The following is a 22590-nucleotide window of genomic DNA, read 5'->3' on the forward strand; positions in this document are numbered from 1 at the left end:
TGACCAGTCAGGTGTGAAAAGGAAAGGGGGTCGGGGGAGTTAGGAGCCAAGAAAGAAGCTGCTGTCATGAATGAGATAGATATAGAATCCACAGAGGACCAGTGTCCCTCCAGGAAGTCTGTTTTTCTTTCATCCATTATTTTTTATTCCTCTTCTTTAAAATCATCTTAAAATCCATTGCCTCAGAAATATTAATTGATGGTTTTCTGATACCCTAATCTTTTTATTTACACCCAGTCTTTCCTTTGTAGGTATTCATCTATCCATTCATTGCATCCACGAATATTGATTGAGGACCCACTGTGTGCCAGGGACTGGATTTGGGTGTGGGAGCACAATGGTGAAAAGACAGACACGACATATGTCCTCACGGAAGCTGCTAGTATAGAGGAGTAGACAGACAATAAGACATTATATAACCTAATAAATAGTTTGCATATAGTATGTGAGGAAGTTTGAGGAGTTGATAAGAGTTAGATCCTACAGGACCTTGTAGATCACAGTCAAGAAATGGAATCTTATCCTAAGAGCAACGGACAAAAAGCCAGCAGAGCTTAAGGTGACAAAAAGGCAGAAAGGCAGGATTCTGGGATGTCTCCGAGCAACTGGGTTAATGGTGGTGTCATGCATTGAGGTATTACTGTGTACTTATCAAGTGTGCGGTATGTTTCACATATTCTGTCAGCGTCACAACTGACAAATGTGGAAATATTCAAGGTATCATATCTGTCTCAACGATGTGCACTCCACACAATGTGATATCGCAATAAATGCACACAGGGATTTAAAATCTGATGATGTGTCACATAATAAATGTGTGCTTCTGCTCTTGAGTCGGGCCATTTGTAAAAATTGCACTTTGGGGGCAAAATGAGCTGTCTTAACCTTTTCTTATGTGGTGAGGAAAAGAATTGAAAGGGAGAAAAAAATGGAAACAGGAAAATAAAAGCTTCTAAGGAAACAACTGTCCCTTGCTGACAGTGTGCCCTGCCAGAGGTTAGATGTGGGGAGCAAGAGGACTGTAGATGAAGCTGGCAATCGGTGACACCTCGGGGGCCAGGGACAGGAATTGTTCCTGTGTGCAGTGGTTAGAATGGGTGTTCCACAGCCTCCCACTGTCTCCACCTGCCTGGGTTCAGGTCAGCATTCACCTGAGCTCCTTGGTGTTGGAGTAGGAAAGCTTGTGAGTCATTTCACGGATTGACATAGACCAGCAGTGCTTGCTGGAGTGCCTGGGCTGTCGCTGACGGAGGGGAACAGGTGGAGCCAGGGTCAGATGATGAGAATGTTCCATTGTATGGTGGTAATGGCCTGTGTTGCCTACCATAGTTTATTAGCCTTCACAGAAGACTCATTCCTTAACTTAGGAGACAACATTGTAGACCCGTAGGTAAGTGAAATGCTCTCGTAGTTTGTTTCCCCTCCAGTGTTTTGGATACTGAAGCTTTCAGGGAAGCATTTACTGACTTGCTATATAATTGAATTGACTGCAAAAGACTTGTACACATTTATTTGAAGCATTATGTATATTTTCTTTGCTTTCAAGGTTGTCAGTTATATTCTAACAAAATCTTTTTGTTGCTGTCATTACAAAGGAAAACTAATCAAAGGTACATGTCATCTTAATAATTATTTAAAGTTTATTGACTATGACTGTAGTGATGCTTTATATAGATATAATGCTTCACAATGTACAGAAGCATTGTTACATGTTTTCTGCTTGATACACACACACCTTGAGAGGTAAGCAGGAATTGTAACCCCCCTTTTCACAGTTGAGGAAATAGGGAAGTTGAAGAAAGAGTGAGTGCCTCCATCATATAACTAGGAAGAGATTTAGGACTTGAATCTCCATCATTTGACTATAAGTCCAGTGATCTCTCTTCTACACTTTGGATGTGATGTACCACAACAAAGGTGAAGAAAGGACCCAGGATTTCTGAGCTGTTGTTAGGTAATTGGCACTGGCAATGCCATTCACCATCTTATGTCATTGGATCCTTACAACTCCAGGGCACTTGTCACCATCCCCACTTTACCGATGAGAAAAATGTGCTCTGGGAGGTTAACTAACTAACCCAACCTAGTGAGGGGTGGAGCTGCAGCCTGACCAGGCCGTCCAACTCCTGAGCTGACTGTTTTAACCAGTCACCTGCCTGTACCATCCCATGAGGAACGGTCACACTGCTTATTAAAATTATTAGATAACAGCAACATTCATTTTATGGATTTATTAATTCGGTCTCTTCTCCACTTTCAGACAAAGCCTGATATAAATAGCTTTCCCCAACAGTTTTTACAAAATAAGACTAATTTGCAAGAAACCAATACTTGCCTCTTAGAAGAGAATGAAACTAACGGTCTTAAATATTCTTTGGCCACAGCATTATTTGATGCTACATATAAGAATATGGAGTGAGAAGTTTCAAATCTGTGGAACTGATGTGGCATGTCTCTGGGTCAATTGAAGATCTTACGACAAACCCAGATGATGATTTCTAGAACCCTGGGGGTTTGGTGTACTAATTGCTACAAACATGAATATTCCATTCGTTACCAAAGTAGATTTTCTTTGTATTCAATTCTTGATTTGCCTTTCATGCTACTTGTGCCACGGCCCATGTTCTCTGGTGGGAGATACACAACAGAGGCGTGGTTTAGCAACCAATGTAATGACATTTATGGGATCAGTTGTGCTGTGCTGATTACTTTGGCTAATTTTCCAGTTAAAAAAAAACGAAACAAACATGTTTTTGCTTTTTTTCCCAGGTTACTGCTACGTTGAGAAACTTGGTTGATTCACCACTAGCAAGAAGAAAGTTGCTGAGCGTCAGTGCCCTCCCCCAGCTCTGCACAGTGATGGGACAGTACTTGGGTGACGCTGATGTCTGCACCAACATTGCCAGAATGTTCAGGTAGGTGGATGAGGAAACAAGGCAGCCCTTACAGAGATGCCAACGCTTACATTTCAGTTCAGGTGATGTTTAATATTGGCGTGTGTGGCAGGCACGGAAGCCGATTTTTCCTTCTTCCCCTGGCAGCAAAGGGAAATCTAGTAGCCCAAGTTTAAAATGAATGCTTTAAACTAATGACTCCATTTCCTATGTATTTATAATGTGATTCTGAACTCATCGAGTGTAAGTCAGTTTAGTTCTTTGGTGAGTTGTGAGTTATCCTAGTATTTTTACAAAACAAACAAAAATTTCTGTTCGCTTATTAGAGGTAAAGAACTATCTAACAAAACGTGGAAGACTTTCTGATCCACTTGGAAACAATACTTAAGGATTTTAACTCAAAGAGGGGACCATTGCTTAAAACGTCTGATCTGATCATTTGTAATAGAAGGTTATTTTATTTCAGTTATTTGGACTCTGGCTCATACGTTGACTCGTCATGTTTATGAGCTTACTTTACTGCAGAAGTGACGGTCATCTGAATTAAGGTTGCCTCAAAGCAAGATTCCATTAAATTTCACAACAGCCTTTAAATTATGCATTTGTATTTCCTCCCTCATTGCTCTTTGCAAGTGTTTTTATGTACTGATCCTTCTCAAGAGACCTGGGCCTTTCTTGAACTATAATAAGTAATTATTTAAAGAAATAGAAAATTTCCTGAAGACTGAATTGGTAATTGACCCCAGTTTGAGAATGTGACTTCAAACCACACTTTCCTAAGCTTTGTTCTGGGTACTTAATGACTCCTATTTTGAAGTACTATAAAATCACACAGAGTTTATTTTTGTGTATGTTGGTATGTAGGGATCCAATTTAATTTTTCCCCCCCGTGGGGATAGTCATTTGTCCCAGCACCTTTTAGTGACCACATCATCTATTTTTCACTGATTTTAAATGCCTGCTCAATCAAACAGAAGTTTCCATACACTTGTAGGTCTGTTTCTGGGCATTCCTTTGGTCTATCTTCAGACCAGTACCACACTGTTTTTACTATTATAGATTTAATTTGTCTCGCTATAAAATAAGATGAATCCATTACTTCTTTTCTCCTTTAAGATCCAAATTCTTCCACAGCTAAATCATATTCAATGGTGAAAAGCTAAAAGCATTTTTCTGAAAATCAGGACCAGGACAAGGATGCCCACTTTCACCACTTTTGTTCAACATAGTATTGGAAGTCCTAGCCACAGCAATCAGACAAGAAAAAGAAATAAAAGGCATCAAAATTGGAAAGGAAGAAGTAAACCTGTCATTATTTGCAGATGACATGATACTATATAGAGAGAACCCTAAGATTACACCAAAAAACTATTAGAACTGATAAATTAATTCAGTAAAGTAGTAGGATACAAAACTAATATTCAGAAATAAGTTGCATTTTTATACAAAAATAATGAACTATCAGAAAGAGAAATTAAGAAAACAATCCCATTAACAATTGCATCAGAAAATACCTAGGAATAAATTTAAACAAGGAAGTAAAAGACCTGTACTCAGAAAATTATAAGACATTGAAGAAAGAAACTGAAGAAGATACAAGTAAATGGAAGCATATACTGTGCTCATGGGTAGGAAGAATTAACATCATTAAAATGTCCAAACTACCCAGAGTACTCTACAGATGCAATGCAATCCCTATCAAAATACCAACATTTTTCACAGAACTAAAACAAATAATCCTAAAATTTATATGGAACCACAAAAGACTCCGAATAGCCAAAGCAATCTTGAGAAAGAAGAATGAAGTTGGAGGTATCACGCTACCAGCTAGCAAACTATACTACAAAGCTGTAGTAATCAGAACAGCATGTTACTGGCATAAAAACAGAAACACAGATCAATGGAACAGAATAGAGAGCCCAGAAATAAGCCCACACCTGTAGGGTCAATTTATCTATGACAAAGGAAGCAAGAATATACAATGGGGTAAAGAGAGTCTGTTCAGTATTGGGAAAACTAGATAGATACGTGCAAAGAAATGAAACTAGACAACCTTTTCACACCATACAAGTATACAAGAATAAACTCAAAATTGATTAAAGGCTTAAATGTAAGGCCTGAAATCATAAAACTCCTAGAAGAAAACATAGGCAGTAAACTCTTTGACATCATTTTTAGTAATTCTTTTTCTGATATTCTCTGTGGGCAAGGGAAACAAAATAAAAAATAAGCAAATGGAACTATATCCAACTAAAAAGATTTTGCACAGCAAAGGAAACCATCAACAAAACGAAAAGACATCCAACTGAATGGGAGACGGTATCTGATATATGCTAATGATACATCTGATAAGGGATGAATATCCAAAATTTATGAAGAACTCATACACTCAACACCAAAAAAACCAAACCAATTAACAAATGGGCAGAGAACCTGAATGACATTTCGCCAAAGAAGACATACAGATGGACAATAGACATATGAAAAGATGCTGAATGTCACTAATCATCAGAGAAATGCAAATTAAAACCACAATAAGATATCACCTCACACCTGTCAGAATGATGGTCATCAATAAATCAACAAACAAGTGTTGGCGAGGATGTGGAGAAAAAGCAACCCTCGTGTATTGTTGGTGGGATTGCACATTGGTGCAGCCACAGTGGAGGTTCCTCAAAAAAAGTAAAAATAGAATTACCTTATCACCCAGCAATTCGACTTCTGGGTATTTATCCAAAGAAATCCAAAATACTAATTTAAAAAGATATATGCACCCCTTTTTCACTGCAGTGCTATTTACAATAGCCAAGATATGGGAGCAATTTAAGTTTCCATTGATAGATGATTAGATAAAGAATATGTGGTACATATACACAATGGAATATTACTCAGCCATAAAAAAGAATGAAATCTTACCATTTGTGACAACATGGATGTATGTAGAGGGTCTTATGTTAAGTGAAATAAGTGAGACAGAGAAAGACAAATACTATATGGTTTCACTTGTATGTGGAATCTGAAAAACAAAACAAATGAACAAACAAAACGGAAACAGACTCATAGATAGAGAGAACAAACTGATGGTTTGCCAGATGGAAGGAATGTTGGGGGGGCTGGGTGAAAAATGCAAAGGGATTAAGAATTGCAAATTGGTAGTTATAGTCACAGGGATATAAAATACAGCATAGGGAATATAAACAATAATATTGTAATAAGTATATATGGTGCCAGGTGGATACTAGACTTATCAGGGGGATCACTTTGTAAATTACATAAATGTCTAACTGCTATGCTGTACATGTGAAACTAACATAAAATAATATTGAATGTCAGTTGTAATTGAAAAATTTAGAAGAAAAAAAAAGATCCAAATTCTTCTTTTCTCTTCCTTACAAATTGGAGAATCAGTTAAGGTCTATGATAGGATCTTTGGGGATTTTCATGGGCCTGTGCTGAGTATGTAGAGTAACTGACATCTTTATGATATTGAGTCTTTCATCCATAAGCATGTATGATATCTTTTTTTATATCTTTCAATAACATTTTATAATTTTCTCCAAAAAATTTTGCATGTCTTTTGTTATGTTTATTTCTTCATGGCTTTTACTGTAATTATGAATGTAGTTTTTTTAAAAAAAATCATTTTCTTATAGGTTGTTGCTGGAGTGTATGAATAGTATTGATGTTTGCTTATTAATCTTGTATTCAGGGACTTTGATTAATATTAGATCTAAGCGTTTATCTGCAGATTCTCTTGGAATTTCTATGTGAGTTGTCTGAAAATAAGAAGAATTTTTTCCTAATTATTACAACTGTTCATCTTTGTCTCCACCTCTTTCTTACCGCATTGCTTAGGATGTCCAATACAAAGTTGTGAGGGTGCTGGGCCTGCTTCCTTTATCCCAGCTTTAAAGGAAATATTTTTGTGGTTTATCAGTTGAAAATAATATTTGTTGTAGGGTTTTTTTTAGATACCTTTAGAAGATTAAGGAAGAATTTTCTGTGTTGATGGATGTTAAATGTTCTCAAATGCTTGTCCTGAATCTATTTTGATTATATGGATTTTATTTTTTAATTTATTAATGTAGTGGATTACATGAATAGATTTTCTCACGTTAAACCACTACATTTTGCTAGGTTTGGTTAACTAATATTTTAAGATTTTTTTATCTATGGTTATGAATGAGATTGATCTGTACTTTTCCTTTGTCAAATTGGCCTTGTCTGGTTTTAGTGTCAAGTTTATACCCGCCTCATAAAATGAGTTTGGAAAGTATTCCGACTTTTTTCTAGAACTTGTGAAAATGAAACATGTTTTTCTTGAAAAATTTGTGGAATTTGCTTGAAAAGCTATTTATCCTGAGTGTGTGTGTGTGTGTGTGTGTGTGTGTGTGTGTGTGAATATTGTTGACTACTGATTCACTTTCTTTAATGGTTAAATATCTAATCACATTTCCTGTTTCCATTTGTGTCAGTTTCAAAAGTTATATTTTTTTATGAATTTGCCCATTTTATCTAAGTTTTCAAACAATATAAAGTGGTTCCAAATATTCTCTTATTATCCTTTTAATCTCTGTTGTATCTCCAATTATGTCCCCTTTTACTTATTTTCTTATTTAACAAATACTAATGTAGTGCCTACTGTGTGCCAGGCAATAGTCTAAGTATTTTCCAAATACTAATTTATTTACTCCTTATAACAACTTTGAAAAGTAAGCACTATTATTATCTTCATTTTACATATGAGGAAATTGAGGCAGAGAGGTTCAATAGTTTTCCCAGGTCACAAAGCTACTAAGTCATAGAGCTGCAACTCAAACCAGCCAGTCTGGCTCTCAAGTTCTTACATTTAACCACCGTGACATTGCCTCTTCATTGTTGATACTGATTTTCATTCCTAATTTTGATTATTTATGTTTCTCTTTTTTTCTTGATCAGTCTTGCCAAAGGTTTGCCAATTTTTTTTTTACCAGTTTTGCAAAGAACCAACTGATTCATTGATCCACACTATTGTATGTTTGTTTTCTATTTTGTTCCCTCCGTTCTTACCCTTATTAATCCCTTTCATCTACTATCCTTGGGCATATTATATTTTTCTTCTAACTGTTTTAGTTAGAAACTCAATTACTTTCTTTTCAGTCTTCTTAAGGCTATAACTGTCTTCTAAATACTGCTTTAGCTACACCCCACAAATTTTGATTTGTAGTGTTTTTTAGTATTTGTAGTATATTTAAGTATTTTTTTTTATGTTTCTTTGACCCACAAGTTATGTTTTTAAATTTCCAAAAGTATGTTTGTTAATTAGTTTAAAAGTTGATTTCTAATTTAATTATACGTTGACCAGAGAATGTGATCTGTGAGATATTCTTTGAAAATTTACTGAGATTTGTTAATGGCCTGTTACATGGTCAACTTTTTAAAATATTAATCATGTTTTACCTATTAATCTATCAATTAATGAGAGATTTATGAACATCTACCAATTTGATGTAAGTTTGTTAATATTGCCTTGTGGGTTTTATTTGTTTGTGTGCATGCTTCCTTTTTAAAGAAATTTTGAAGCTATTTTCAAGGCTTTTCGCCTTAAGATCTATTTTTCCTGATATTCATATATCACTACCAGCCTAGTATATTTAATTTGCTACTGATGGGGTCCTAGAGGATTTACTGGTTGGTATTCAACCAGATTTTGTGTAAATGTCTTGGCTTCCATTTTCTGAACCACATGCGTTCTGTAAATTTACACCATATATGTGTCAGAGGCTTCAGATTTCTATTTTTCAAAGAACTTTTTTTTATTTCCCTGCTCCATGACCCCAGAGCCTAGAGCAGACAGCAAGCCTCCATGAACCTTCTCTGGACTGGTGTGTGGAGTATTTTTAGATTCCTTTTTTATGCATTGGGCAATGTTTTAAAGGTCTGCATTTAAAGTAACACTATGTGTACTTGAATTTCATTTTTTAAAAAAAAGTTTATTTTTATTTTCTCATTTGGCATTTCTGCAGCAAACTTACTTCTTACCATGACTGCTGTGTTGCCTTGGCCAGCTATTCCAGATGTTATGCCTTATTTTTGAATCTGATAAACAAATACCAGAAGAAGCAGGTCAGTTGTTCATGAATTAAAATTTTCATGTGTCTTTGCATCGGTATATTCATGTAAGCCCATGTGGGATGATTTATGTTTTAAATGTAAAGGTTTCCATTAGAATCTTCCATTAGATGTGTAATGAGCTGCCCCAAGAGGCAGAGAATTACCTGCAGGAGTTGGGGAGGGAATGGTTTGAGGCAGAAAAGACCTCAATAGGATGTTGATGTGATAGCATGATTCCTGCTTTAGAGAGGGGGTGGGTGGGTTACCACAGTGTTGTTCTTCCTAATGATCTATAGACCCCTACATGAGAGTCATCTTGGGGTAGGGGGGGCATACTGGTTATTTCCAGACCCCACCCCAACCCGACTGAGTCAGGTGGGTGGGGAAGGGCTTGTCCGTCTGCATTTCAACAAAAACCACAGTGACTTCTGATGCCAACCAAAATTTGGGATACTCCAACACTGGTATACTCTAAAGATTCTTCTAGCACTGAAATTCTTCGACCTTGTTTAGAAGATGAAATTTCTAGGTAAGTGTTTAAAGGAAATAATTTGGTTTTAATGGATTGAGCAAAAATGTGTATAGTTGTTTTAAAAAAGGAAGAACTCACAAATGATTTCCTTTTGATAAAACTATATTATTTACTACAAATATAAATTTTTATTATTAATATAAATTTTTGAATAATCATTAAATGCACTCTACTTTTATTCACCTTTACAAATGATTAAAGTGACATCAACTCTTTAGGGGAGACATTTTATACACAAAGACAATATTATACATTTCAAATGTGATAAATTTTCAAAATCATATAGTAAATTTCATCAGTTTACAATTAAACAATTTATGTGTATACTAAGAATATTTGTGTTTGTTATTATTATATTACCTATATCAAAACCACTTCAAAACATAATCCCTATTTGCCACAAGTAGTATTAAATTTATTTTTTACCCAGCCAAGTACTTCTGCTGAGAATGACTAAATTTGTCAGATTTTACACTATTATTAACTACGAGGTATAATCAAAATATACAGTGAATGTTTAAATAAAAAAAATTATTACAGTAAAAGACACATTGCCATTAATCCCCCTCAAAACACTCCCACTCGCTTTGAACACACTTATCCCATTGTTCTTGCCACTTTCTAACGCAGTTCTGGAAGTCCTTTTTCATGAGTGTCTTTACTTGTGCTGTTGTGGCTGCCTTGATGTCCCGAATCGATTCAAAACATTTACCTTTCATGGTCATTTTGACTTTGGGGAAGAGCCAGAAGTCGCAAGGTGCCAGATCTGGTGAATAAGGTGGATGAGGACACACCGTAATGTTTTTATTTGACAGAAATTGCCGTACCAGGAAAGATATTTGACACAGAGTCTTTCTGTTGTGATCCAAAAATATGGTGAATGCTGCTGCGGAGTGCCATCCAATGAAAGGCAGGGATATTTAATACAGGAAGTGGCACATTGAACCTTATAACAGTGTATGACAAATTTCAACTTGTTTGGTGCAGTCAGTCGGGTGTGAGCTACGGTTGAGAGAAGGTGTGTTTTCAACTATGCCGTAAATCATCCTCCATCATGACAGCACTCCGTGTCACACATCGCTTCTGGTATATGGCAATTTCTGTCAAATAAAAACATTACAGTGTGTCCTCCTCCACCTTATTCACCAGATCTGGCACCGTGCGACTTCTGACTCTTCCCCAAAGTCAATGATTCAGAACATCCAGGCAGCCATAACAGCGCAACAAAAGGCACTCATGAAAGAGGACTTCCAGAACTGCTTCAGAAAGTGGCAAGAACAATGGGATAAGTGTGTTCGAAGTGAGGGGGAGTATTTTGAGGGTTATTAATGGCAATGTGTCTTTTACTATAATACATTTTTAAAATTTAAACATTCACCATATTGTTTGATTACACCTCATATTTATTAAAAGGTTACTGATCTCTTTTTGGTTATAGAGATGACAGAGAAAATTCTATGCTCTTATTATACCATTACTGTATCTTAAAGATGATAAAACCTTGCTTAAAGGTTTATTTTTATTTAATTGTTAAAAACATTTATAAACATACACTTAAATTTCTGATTCTGAGTATTTGGATTGCAAATGCTTTTCCCTATGCATTTTGTATTTTTCTCGTTGCATACTTTGCATGATTTTAAGGTACAAGAATTTGCTAGGTCAAAGAATGAATTTGCTTAATCTACCTTAAAGGATTCACAATCTGCTGTTAATTTAAGTGTCCATTAAGCATTTATTAATTTAAATTTTGGTACAATATACTATCACAACTATAATTTTTGGACAAGTGATTTAACCCCATTAAAAAAATGAGGCACTCTTCCTGATTTTCTTTTTTAAGGAAAAAATTAAAATGGTATAAAAGATAGTTTTTATGATAACATTAAAAGAATTATTTCAGATGTGATACTTCAAAAAAGATTTAGTTGTGGATTTTATTTTGTATTTTAATTTTATAGATTTTCATTGTAATTTTATTTTGCCATCATTATTCTTTTCTGCTTTGATATTTTGGTCATGGATGACTTAGATGACTGCACCGGAGAAGACCTCTTTGCCTTGCACTAGAGTTTTCAAATATGGACAAAAGAAAATACTTCTTTTTTAATAGTTTGATTTCAAGTTGTCATAACCTGTAATTTTTTTAAAAGGAAGAAAATCCATCAGTTGAGTACTGAGAAATAACCCTATTGTTTTATGGCAGTTGCTAGTAGATACTGTTTTGTTTCTCTGATTGTAGATTAGATGATGGCCATGTTTAACAAACAGACAAAACTTCTAGTGGCTTGCCAACAAGAGACACTTGAGGTGTTAGTATTGTTAAGGGTGTGCTTTTTCTGGTTCCAGGGACTAAATGTCTTAAAAATTTGTTGGCATCAAATTTTACCATACTTCTCACGAAACTACTTTTCACTGTAAACCAATAGTTATCTGCAAAGCAAAATTGTTGTTTAAAAGGCCATGTTTTTCTCTATTAATTTATATAACTTTATGTTCCTATTAAATTTATTTTGGTCCAAAATAGGATAAAGAGCACCTTGCAAACCATGTACAGTAACATATTGTTTATTCAGAACCATTAAGGAAATGCATAATTTATCCCCTTAATCACCAAACTTATTTTAATTGTTGTGGTGAAAGTCATATTCAAATATATTACATATTTTCTTGTCTTCTTAGAAGATATTAAAAATAATTTAACCTCTTCTTGATGCCAGAGGTCAGTATTATGAACATTAATTATTGCTCTAAAGGCTGTTTGTCCACACTGGGAGTGTGAGTTGTTGGTGAGGTTCTTTAAATGTCTGTGTCTTCTTTTTGTAGATTTCTCGCTTCCCTTTCTAATGGTTGTTACCTCTGCTTTTGGTAATGGTTGCCTGCTTTTTGCAATTATGTATTTGCTTGCAATTAGCAGGGGAACCTCATAATCAAACTTGTTAAAAGTAACACCTAAAAAAGTCTAAAGTAAAATGGAATATGAGTAGGCCCTTAGTGAGAAGGGCCTAAGGGACTCTGGTGAAATTTCTCTTGCCATTGTCATCTTCAGAAGACAATCTATATTTCAAGATGTAGCTCTCATAGCTCCTTCTCTGTGAAGCTTTCCAAGACCGGTCAATTCCTTCCTCATTAGTACTTCATTTAAAGACTTAAAGGTAGCTAGTACACCCAGAGCTAAGAACCCAAACACTGTGTCTCTGATCTTATATACTTCAGTACATATTATTAAGAAAAATTATCTAAAAGTTAGAAATAGGGTGTGGGGTGGGAGGCTGCATGTCCTAACAAAGTCATGCTAAGGCACTGTTTAATATGCAGGGCTTAATTCTCCAGGAGAACGTATCTGTGTTCAAACTTGCTATTGACTATTCCATTAGAACCCAGACTGTAAAGTTATACATTAATTTGTAGATTTCTCTCTGGTAGATAAGATAACCTCAAAAGTTATGGTTTTATTACCTTGTAGGCCATTAGCCAGGTGTGTATCTAACCTAGTAATCTTATTCCAACATTCTTTTTAAAACTTGTAAACACCCAGTTCTTTGATTTTCTTGGAACCAACTTTACCATTGTATTGGCTCCCTCATTAATGAGATAAATGATTTTTTAAATGTGTTAATTTTATATTTGTATGAGGATCATGTTGTTAACTTTATTAAAATTATACTTGGACTCTATACTGTCTTTTACTTGTACTAAAGAATGGAATGTTACCATTTTGAACCATCTTTGACTTTTTTTCTGGTAAGAGAAATAAATATATAATTTATATTTTCCTCAAAACCAAATTATTTTAGAAGAGCAGGGAAACTCTCCAGACTACCAGGAAGTAGTTACCCGTCCCAACTACTTTCTAAAATCATTAACCGAAAGCTCCCATAGGTCTTTGTAAATATTTCTTTTGTGATTCTCCAAATGGCTATCATTTGTGCAGCTGCCTCCCCCACCCCTGAGAGTTCCTAAATGATACAGGCCCTGTGTGGATAAACCTGAGCTGATGCTTCACACAGTAGACTCATGCTTAGCACTGAAAGAATGAATTTTGAGTATGAGAAATGCTTTGGAATCTGTAAAGAGTTATAAAATATTGTTTCTAGTATTCTAGCACTTCTTCCAGAAATATTTACTTTCTTCCTCATTTGGAGGAGGAAATAATAAGCATTTCACCCTCACACTCTTCACATTGGTGGGCTGCCATACACAACAGCCAAACAGAAGTGATGGATTTTAAATTATGTCAGTCCATCGTGGCATCTTAGGCTTATGTTCCCCTTGGCCCAGGTGGCCAGTTGAATATGATTTGTTTCTCCTCCTTTCCTAGAAATAAAAGTAATTTCCAGAAATTCCACACCGTGTTCTGATGTGAGTGTATGAATCTGCTGTGGCTAAGCACTTTGGTACACCTGGGATTTACTTGGACGTTTGAGGCTTTGAACTGACCTTTGAAACATACATCAGCTCTCCAGAAACTTTTTAAATAGGATGATCACTTCCGATGACTATATTTGTTTCAACTCCAGGAAACATTTCTGCAAGAGTAATTTGGGTTGTAGACATAGACTTTGGAGGCTTTGTTAGTCTCTTTATGTTCACAGCTACCACCAAGTGATTAAACAGTCCGAAGGAGTCTATGGGATATTACCTTATCTTTGTTCTGAGAGATTAGACACCTTGCCTGTCTTAAAAGTCCGAGGATTACATTTGGAATCTGCAGAGATTTCATTTTTATGAGACTCGTTTTTCAATTAAATCATGTTTGTGACTAACTGTATTTTCAAAGAACATAGAAACAAAAATCTTTTTTAAAAAAGTAAAAGAAAATCCTCTCTAGTAATAAATGAAATATCACCTGCACATACCTCTTTCAGTGATCTTATCAGCCGGCTGAGGCACTGTGCAGGAAACTGTGGCCAGCTGCTTCTATAGCCCACCAAGGGGGAAATCTTGCGTGTAACCAGGTAAGCACCAAAGGGAGAAGTAGAACATTTCCTCCCCCATCTTCTGTTGTTTTCCGTTAAAGGAGAAAATAAAAGAAATTATACGAGAAAAATGACAAAAGTAAAAATTTTTTCCCATTTTTTGACATTATGCATCTTCATCTATTGTTGAGGTAAATTCTGACTTCAGCATATAAGAACGAGTCTTTTAAAATCTGATTCTATCAAGTCAGTTGATAATAAGAGGTTAGGGATGAGGTTTTCACCTTTATTTTCCACACATCTATATTGTGAGATTTACAAGGAACATAGATTCAGATTATTCTTAAAAAGCGATTCTATAAAAACAGTAGGGATTACGGCGGTGAGATTTCTAATTCTTCCTTGATTTAAATCAGTGGCTCCTAAACTTGGCCTATCATCAGAATCACCTGGGGAGCTTTAAAAATATAGGTTCTCAGGCCCCACCCTGGGAGATTCTGATTCAGGTCTGGGATGGGGCCCAAGAACTTATTTTTAAGAAGCTCCTCAAGTGATTCAAACGAACAGCAGGTTGGGGAACCTGTGGTATAAATTGTTAAGGTGGTTCCTGAAAACATTTCTCTCCAGTGTTGAGAGCAGGTGTTTTTCTACAAAACCTCAAGAGATTTTAAAATGATTAATCAAATCAGCCACACAGGGTCAGTCTTTCTCTACAGGCATGTGGCTGAAAGTGACTCTCACAAAGCAGGAAACAAATTGGCGAGCGAGGCAGGTGTCGGTGTAAGCTTCCCCAGTAAGTGGTGACAACCATACACCTTTTGCACCAGCAGCTGAGGTGTGCTTTCTTAAGAGAAAATGGGATGGTGCCCTAGACTCGTCCATGAATTTTCTCTGCCAGACTTGTGTCCAAACACGTCCTGGGACCAAACCCACTGATAACACTGATAGCTGCCGGATGAGGCTTCCGGCACAGGTCAGAGTGGGCCACTCAGGAGAGGTGAGTACAGGGCATTCTCCTGCGGGCCCCTCAGAACGGCCTGCCCATATCTAAACTCTGTACGTTTGCAACAGGTAAATTTGAGGAAGATGAGTTCATTTAAAATAAAACACAAGATCAGGTTTGCACTACCCCTCTGTGCACACAGCCCTGCAGTGACGTGGGCCTGTCTGTATATGATGGTCATGGGATAAGCCAGGGCTTTCTGGCTCATCAACGGTCTTAGAGAAAAGGAATCCACTCCTCCCAGCTCTAACAATGGACGTCTTCAGGGAGAACAAGGCAAATGGCTTTGGCTCATGTCTGTGAGGTTCATTTGTCCAAGATCCACAGTACAATCAATAACTCCAGTTCCCATACACACAATAAGTGAGACCAACACATAACATTTCAGTGGGCTTCATGCAGTTTGAAAGCTAAACTTTAGCATTAGGTAAAATGTCTATCAGAAATGCTGACTGAAATTCAATTAAGTGACAAATCTCATTTAAGAAATATGCACGGATCGTAAGCTACATTTGGTTCAAACCAAATGTGGAGACAGATGGGCCTGGTAACGAAGGCAGGACCAGGGTCCCCAGCAGCCTTGCACAGCGGAGCCTGCCTTAGGAGGTGCCTCTGACGTCAGCGTAGCTGTATTTAGCATCTCAGCAAAATACATTTCGGTTTGTTTTCTGGAAGAACATGAAAGGATTTCCCCCATTTCTTCTGTAAATATCTGCTGGGCAGGAGATCTGGTAAAATGCCTCAACTATGACGTTTAAGACTGGCAATATTTTGCAAAGGTCACAGTCCAAAAAGAATAACCTTTATCTATGTTCCCATCACTTGTGTCCATCGAACAACTGTCTGTGTATCCCTCTCCACTTAGAAATGGCCATTTTTTTTGGGTGGGGGATGCGGGTTATAACAGAACTTGCAGATGCAGGACCATCATCAGGGCCTTTGCAAACAAGTCTGGGAATCACCAGACATGTCCTTGCTTGTGTTGGCTGCTTTGAAAGTCATGCCTCTCTCATCCATTCAGATTCCTGTGAGGGTAAGCGGCTGTCTCCAGCCATGTGAACACTGTCTCACTTGCAGTGCATAAGCATTGTGGTATTGAAAATGAGGCCTGGAATGTCTGGACAGTGTGGACCGAAAGCACACAAACATCTGCCATTTTTCTAGCTGTTCGTCTCCAACACAACCACAGCCGTTCAACAGTCCAGAGATAACATGACCTCTCTCTCTCCCCTCTATCTTCTTTGGGGCCAGTGAGGATTGGTTAGGGAGGCCCCTCCGCCCCTTACCCCGGCGTCTTTATATGGTGACTTGGCTCCCGGCTCCCGCTCTGCCTCCTGCCTGGCAGGATTGTGCCCTGTGGCTCTCTTCCCAGCCCCTCTGCAGGCACATTCCCAGTGGGTGCCGAAAGCATTTGGCCGAGCTTGCTCCTTTTTCTGGCCCTGGCCTTGCTCTGCACCCCTGACCGGGCGGGCGGGCAGCACAATGAGCCCTCAGCTTGTTCATTCTTTCCAGCTCCTGCTGCTTTGCCCTTGTGGAACTGACTCTTCCCCCACTCAGCACGGAACTCAAATGCCTGATTTATGTCTGCTGACTTAAAAGAACGGAGCCCAGTGAAATTCTAGCACCGCCCTGGTGCTTTGAGTGATACCCACATTCTGAAGCTTACAGTGGATGCTCAGTAAATGATTGCTGGTGGAATGGAATGGATGGATGGAGGCATCAAGTATCATCTCTTCTGGTTTTTAAGTGATTTTCTACTAGATTCTGGGATTTGAGTCTCGAACGTCACAGATTCTCCCCCTTGTGTGTAGTTCAGCACTCATGCAAACTTTTGAGCCACTTCCAGCACGCTGGGGTTGATTAACATTTTTGCAGTAGTGCAGTCTGTCTTCCAGAATTGTAAAATGTATCTGGTCTTCTAGCCACCCGTAAGCTCAATTCATGTTGGGGTTTTTGATTGAGGGTGGGAAGTTAGGTAAATGTTGCAAATTTCAAATCCTGATTCAGCTTTCCGATCCAGATTACATGAGAAGTTTCTAACCAAGTTTTAAACAGGGCATGCCGATTCATTTTCTGGTTAAGAGAAGGTTCCAGTTTTAAGCATATTTACAGCCCCTTCCATTTCAACTCATTCTTGAAAATCTTTCTAAAATGTTTTCCTTTACTTAGACGTAGACCTCTGCTAAGAGCAGTCTGCTGAACACAGTTCATTCTTTCTGTGACAGTTGGAGGTGGTTAACCTTCCCCATGGTCAACATTATGAACTTCGGTTATTTTAAGGTACAGTAGGAAGGGTGTGCGAGTCGGGGAGTAATGTGTTCACTGTGGCTGGCTGTGGGTGGGGATTAGCGTGAGATAATACAGAAGTGGTCGCACGGGGCCAGATGGTGCATTAGATACTGGCTTTGACATTTAGTAGACAGTGGATGTTTTTGAGCAAGGAGATGATATAAGAACTGTGCTTCAAGAAGTGGTGTTAATATTGCACACACAGGGAGGAGCCCGTCAAGGGTCTCTGACGAGTCTCACGTTGGGTTAACCAGAGTGGGCATGTGAAGGAGGGACTTGGGGGTATTTGTAAATGAGAGAGAGGAGGGAACTTGGTGACTGGTTGCTGAAGGGAGTGAGATAGGGAGGAATCAAAGATGGTTCTAGGGCTGAATCTGGCAGTTTGTGAAGATGAGAGTCATTGGGAATGAGAAGATGGGCTGAGGGTGGTTTGGGAATCCATCCAAGTCCTACCTCATTTCTTCACCAATGTTGGACCCTGGGCTCAGTGAGCCTCTTGAAGCCTCAGTTTCCACATCTCTGAGTAGGGGGAAATTTCCTTCATTGACTTTAGGCCAATCTCTCTCAGGTGGAAAGTAACATTCAACAACCACTACCGCTGCTGTTGACACTTGACATAGACTATGCGGCTCAGCAGGGCCCTGCGCCTTGTTTGGTTCCAGTTAAAGTAATTTTATTTATAATCGTGTGGAGCCCATTCCGGTTGAGTAAAGTGCTTACTCATTAGGGCACAACATATGTGCAACTAAAGAGAACATCCCACGGGTTGTAACTGGAAACATGGTTGAGGTCAGGCTTCTTATAGTAGGTATACCTGTCTGAGCTCTGGGTGGCTGTAGCTGTTGCTAGGCTGGTTCCATTTTAAGCAAAATTAGCAAGTCAGTATGAACTGGTTATACTAGCCTGCCTTCTATATGTATATAATTATATATATATATATATATATATAAAATCTGATTTTAGATGAATATATATATAATTATGTATATATGTAAAATCTGATGAAGATGATTCAGGAGAGATTTTATATATCTATATATTGCTGTTTATATATATATTGCAATATATATATTGCTGTATATATGTATGTGTATATATATATATATGAATATATATATATTCATTTTGCTGTTTCAAAATTACATAGCTGTGGTAGGAATATGCAACTTTGTGTTAAATTTAATAAAAATGCTATAAAAGTGGAGTGTTGATTTATAGGTGGTTCTCAGATATGGCCTAAGAATAAAAGAGAGAATCTATACCTCAAAGGAGAATTGCATATTGATGAGAGTTTTCTGCTGTGGAATTCGTTGTCTCCACAAATCAATTATTTTGGCCATTTTCCAGTTTTTCAAATCTTTATAGGATGTTTATTAAGTGATATTGTGTAGACTTGAGATGAACTGTGGCCATGGAGCCATAAGTAACCTGTCCAGAGGACCGTCCCAGAGTCCTCTGCAGTGTGCAGAGAGCTGAGGGGCCCTGCTCAAGATGAGTCAAGACAAACGCTGGCTTGGGAACAAGGAAACACCACTTCTGCCAACCTCCTATGACACTGCTTCTATTTTGGCCTTTTCCATCTCCCTCGATTCGTGGAGAATATATTTGAGAAAGGTGGGGAAGGGGAGAAAGAAGAGAAGAGGAGAGGAGGGAGGGAGGGAGGGAGGGAGGAGGGAGGGAGGGAGGAGGGAGGAGGGAGGAGGGAGAGGAGAGGAGAGGAGAGGAGAGGAGAGGAGAGGAGAGGAGAGGAGAGGAGAGGAGAGGAGAGGAGAGGAGAGGAGAGGAAAAGGAAAAAAAAACAACAACAGATGCCTTAGCCAACCCTGAGAAAGAGGACAGAAACAGTGAGCATAGCAGTTGCTGGAAGTTTGTTGTTGCAAACGGCGCAATCTGCCACCCCATTTGTGGATCTCGCATGCCATCCTTCAGTTGGCACTACTGTTGCCAGGAACCACCCCCTCCTTTTTCTCTCTGAAGGCGGGGAAAGGGGTGTTACGGCAGTGTTAACTCTTCCTGCCTTCAGCCTAGATTTTCTTCTTCGGACCTCAGATGTATTCATCTATGCCATGTTAGAACCCACAGAGATGTTAGAATCAAAGAATATTAGAGGTGGAAGGGGCCTAGGGAATTTTTCCAAGAAGAAAAGCAGCATGTAGTCTTCCCAGATTAGACCACATATGTGACAGTGGATAGAGGTCATTGCAATTTTGAAGAATGATAATCTCTAAAGAAACCTGCTTTTACCTACAGCCAGTGTCTAAATACTCCTGGCAAATCATCAATGAGAGGTGGAGGTGGTACCGGGCCAGAGACTCCCACTGAGTTAGACTACCAGAAAAACAAACATAGGCAGGTGCAGGTGAGGTAGCAGGGCCTAGGAAAAGGGAGGATGGAGATGAAAAGTAGTCTAGCATCATTCAGAAGATGGCAGGGGTATTTGGGAGGGAAACTGATTAGTCCTGGTACTGATTTAATGAACAAATACAACTGTTTATTAACTTCTTTAAGAAGTCATTTAAAATCACATATATAGTGTCTTTCTTGTCCCCTTTAATATGCTTTTGTGGGAGAAGAGCACAATCCAGGGAACAGTGTGAAGCCCAAAACGTTTGACGGAATTGTGTCAAGTGCCTGAGGGAGGCTGTTCTCCGGATTGTAGAGACTGGGAGCAGTTTTGTTCAGATTAAATAACTGGAAGTTATCAATTTTAGTGAATTTGTTAATTTGTGTATCTCAGTTCTTGGAATAGTGTCTGCTACAGCATATGCACCGCGTGTTAGCTGCTGCTGCTGCTACTACTACTATTACTACAATTTTCCAGAGTTAGAACTTACCGAGATTGTCTTGCATCAGAAATCATATGTCAAAGTTTGTGCAAAAAGCTCCTATTCCTCAGCTTAACAACTACAAAATGGAATTTTCCTCTGAGGAGCCTACTTTTCAGAAATACCCTCTGTCCTGGTTGGAAAACCGTCCGCTTTTATGTTGGGTGTGGCCAGGGCCGAGGTGTGTTTTCGTTCCAGGGCCCAGGGCCTTAGCTGTCCCACGTCACTTGAAGTAACTGCTGGTTGTATGTGAAATGAAGTGCGAGTATTATAATGAAATGGTGCCTGCTTGTTTTAGAGTTAAGACCCACAGGCTTCACCTTCTTTAGGAAACTGTCTGGTGAACAGTCAAGGTGACTGCAAGCACCAGCAAGGGGAGGTTCCCAGCTTCTCTTTCTCAAGGCCAGATCCTTGCCCCCTGCCAGCCCTTCCCCCACCGCTCATATCTGCATTTCATGCGTTTTTCAAGATTGAACTCAAACTCATTTGTGATAACGTTGCTGGCCCCTAGTGCACTGAGCATCCTTTTACCTAAGCTCTTCTAAGACCACTGGGTCTGTCCCACATAGTTGAATACTGCTAACAATGTATTGATAGTACATGAAAAGCGTTCAGAACAATGCCTGAATCATTACTCACCACAATTTGTGCTTTCTATGTTTTGTCTCAGTTAATCTGAAAGTACATTAGTTTCCCAATGTGTTACTGGAGGCACAGAGAAGCTAAGTAAAAGCTGGACCTCCTGGCTTTGGAGCTAGGAGTAGTACATATCCCCTTCTTGCTTAGAGAGCCTTGTCTTCTCAAATAGGTTAGAAGCTCTTCGGAGCACTTTGTCTCAAACTTGCTTGTATGTGTTGTTGAACAAACTCAAAAAAAAATCTGGAAGCTTTGGCTAGAAATAAATGATAATGATTTATTCAAGGGTCTTGGAGTTTGCAAATGGGGAAAACAGGCAAAAACCCAGAAGTGTTCCAAAGAAGAAAGAAAAGACTTCTCACAGTACAAAGTGCGTTCTTCGCCCTAGGATTAGTCCAGCACGGTTATCCGATGGTTATCAGCCTAGAGATGGATGTCTGCGGGCTTAGGTAATGAGTTCTTCAGGGGACAATCAGGGGGTTTATCTGGAGGGCTACATGGCTATCCAGGCATTGACACAGGATGAGAAAGTTTAAGTTTCCAGGCTAGTTAGAATAAGATCGGAGTCTTTCCTCCTGTGTCAACCTCCATAATGCTAATTATTTTAGTGGCTGGGTTAAAATAACTCCGTTTTATATATTCCTCATCATCACTCTTCCTTCAGTATGTATTCGCCTCTGCTCCCACAGTCAGGAAGTGACCTGAGGACCAGCGTTCCAGTCCCCCAGCAGCCCCCAGAGCAAGTTCTCCTGAATGGACAACTGCTGCGATGGAGTACGTGCTGAGCTGAGGTTTTCCCCAGAGAACCCTCTCCTGGCCCAGGTCTAGTCCTTGCCATCATGGTAGACTCCATCCATTGCTAATGTTGGCAAATGGTGCCCAGCTGCCGACACAGCAGCCTCGCTTCTTCCCAGCCAGGACCAGGGAAAGCTTCATTTTTAAGAACAAGCAGGCACTAGTTGGTATTGGCAGCGTAGCCCTGGACAAATCCTAGAGTCTTGTCCTTTGTCCTAGATCTCCCGCTGTCTCCGTGCCACCCACAGTCTCTGTGCTGCCCCAGCTCCTCAAGTCCCACCTGGACCTGGCTCCCAAGAAAAACAAGCCCAGGCCTCTCTGCCTTTTGTCCCCATTCCTCAAGGCTGCTGATAATACTAATCTGATAAACAAAGGTTTATTGGAATCCCTCCCAGTGACATATTTGCATTTTAAAAGCAGGTGATTCCATAACTGTTCTAAAGGAAGGCAAGGCAAAGGAGGAGATTATTAAAATGACAGCCTTATGGGAAGCTGGGCATGGATCTAGAAAGAACTCCAAGTCTGGGTAAGCCTAGGTTCAAATCCTGACTCCACCCTCACTAGCTGCGGGGATTGAGCACTTTCCCAGGCCTGGTGCTTGTCT

General features: G+C 38.8%; 1 protein-coding gene across 5 annotated transcripts in view; it reads left to right on the forward strand.

The window, feature by feature from the left end:
- The window catches only part of ARMC2 (armadillo repeat containing 2), a 122121-nt gene that overhangs the window by 74868 nt on the left and 24663 nt on the right, over nt 1–22590 (forward strand). For all 5 annotated transcript variants that reach the window (XR_012496711.1, XM_019735069.2, XM_074333376.1 and 2 more), the window contains 2 exons: nt 2770–2915; nt 8900–8999. Coding sequence is in view for 4 of the 5 variants with exons in the window: in XM_019735069.2 (XP_019590628.2) it covers nt 2770–2915; nt 8900–8999 (246 nt within the window). In the remaining variant the exon portion in view is untranslated. The remainder of the gene's footprint in view (nt 1–2769; nt 2916–8899; nt 9000–22590) is intronic.

Source organism: Rhinolophus sinicus, linkage group LG05, assembly GCF_036562045.2.
Source record: "Rhinolophus sinicus isolate RSC01 linkage group LG05, ASM3656204v1, whole genome shotgun sequence".
NCBI classification, from domain to species: domain Eukaryota; kingdom Metazoa; phylum Chordata; class Mammalia; order Chiroptera; family Rhinolophidae; genus Rhinolophus; species Rhinolophus sinicus.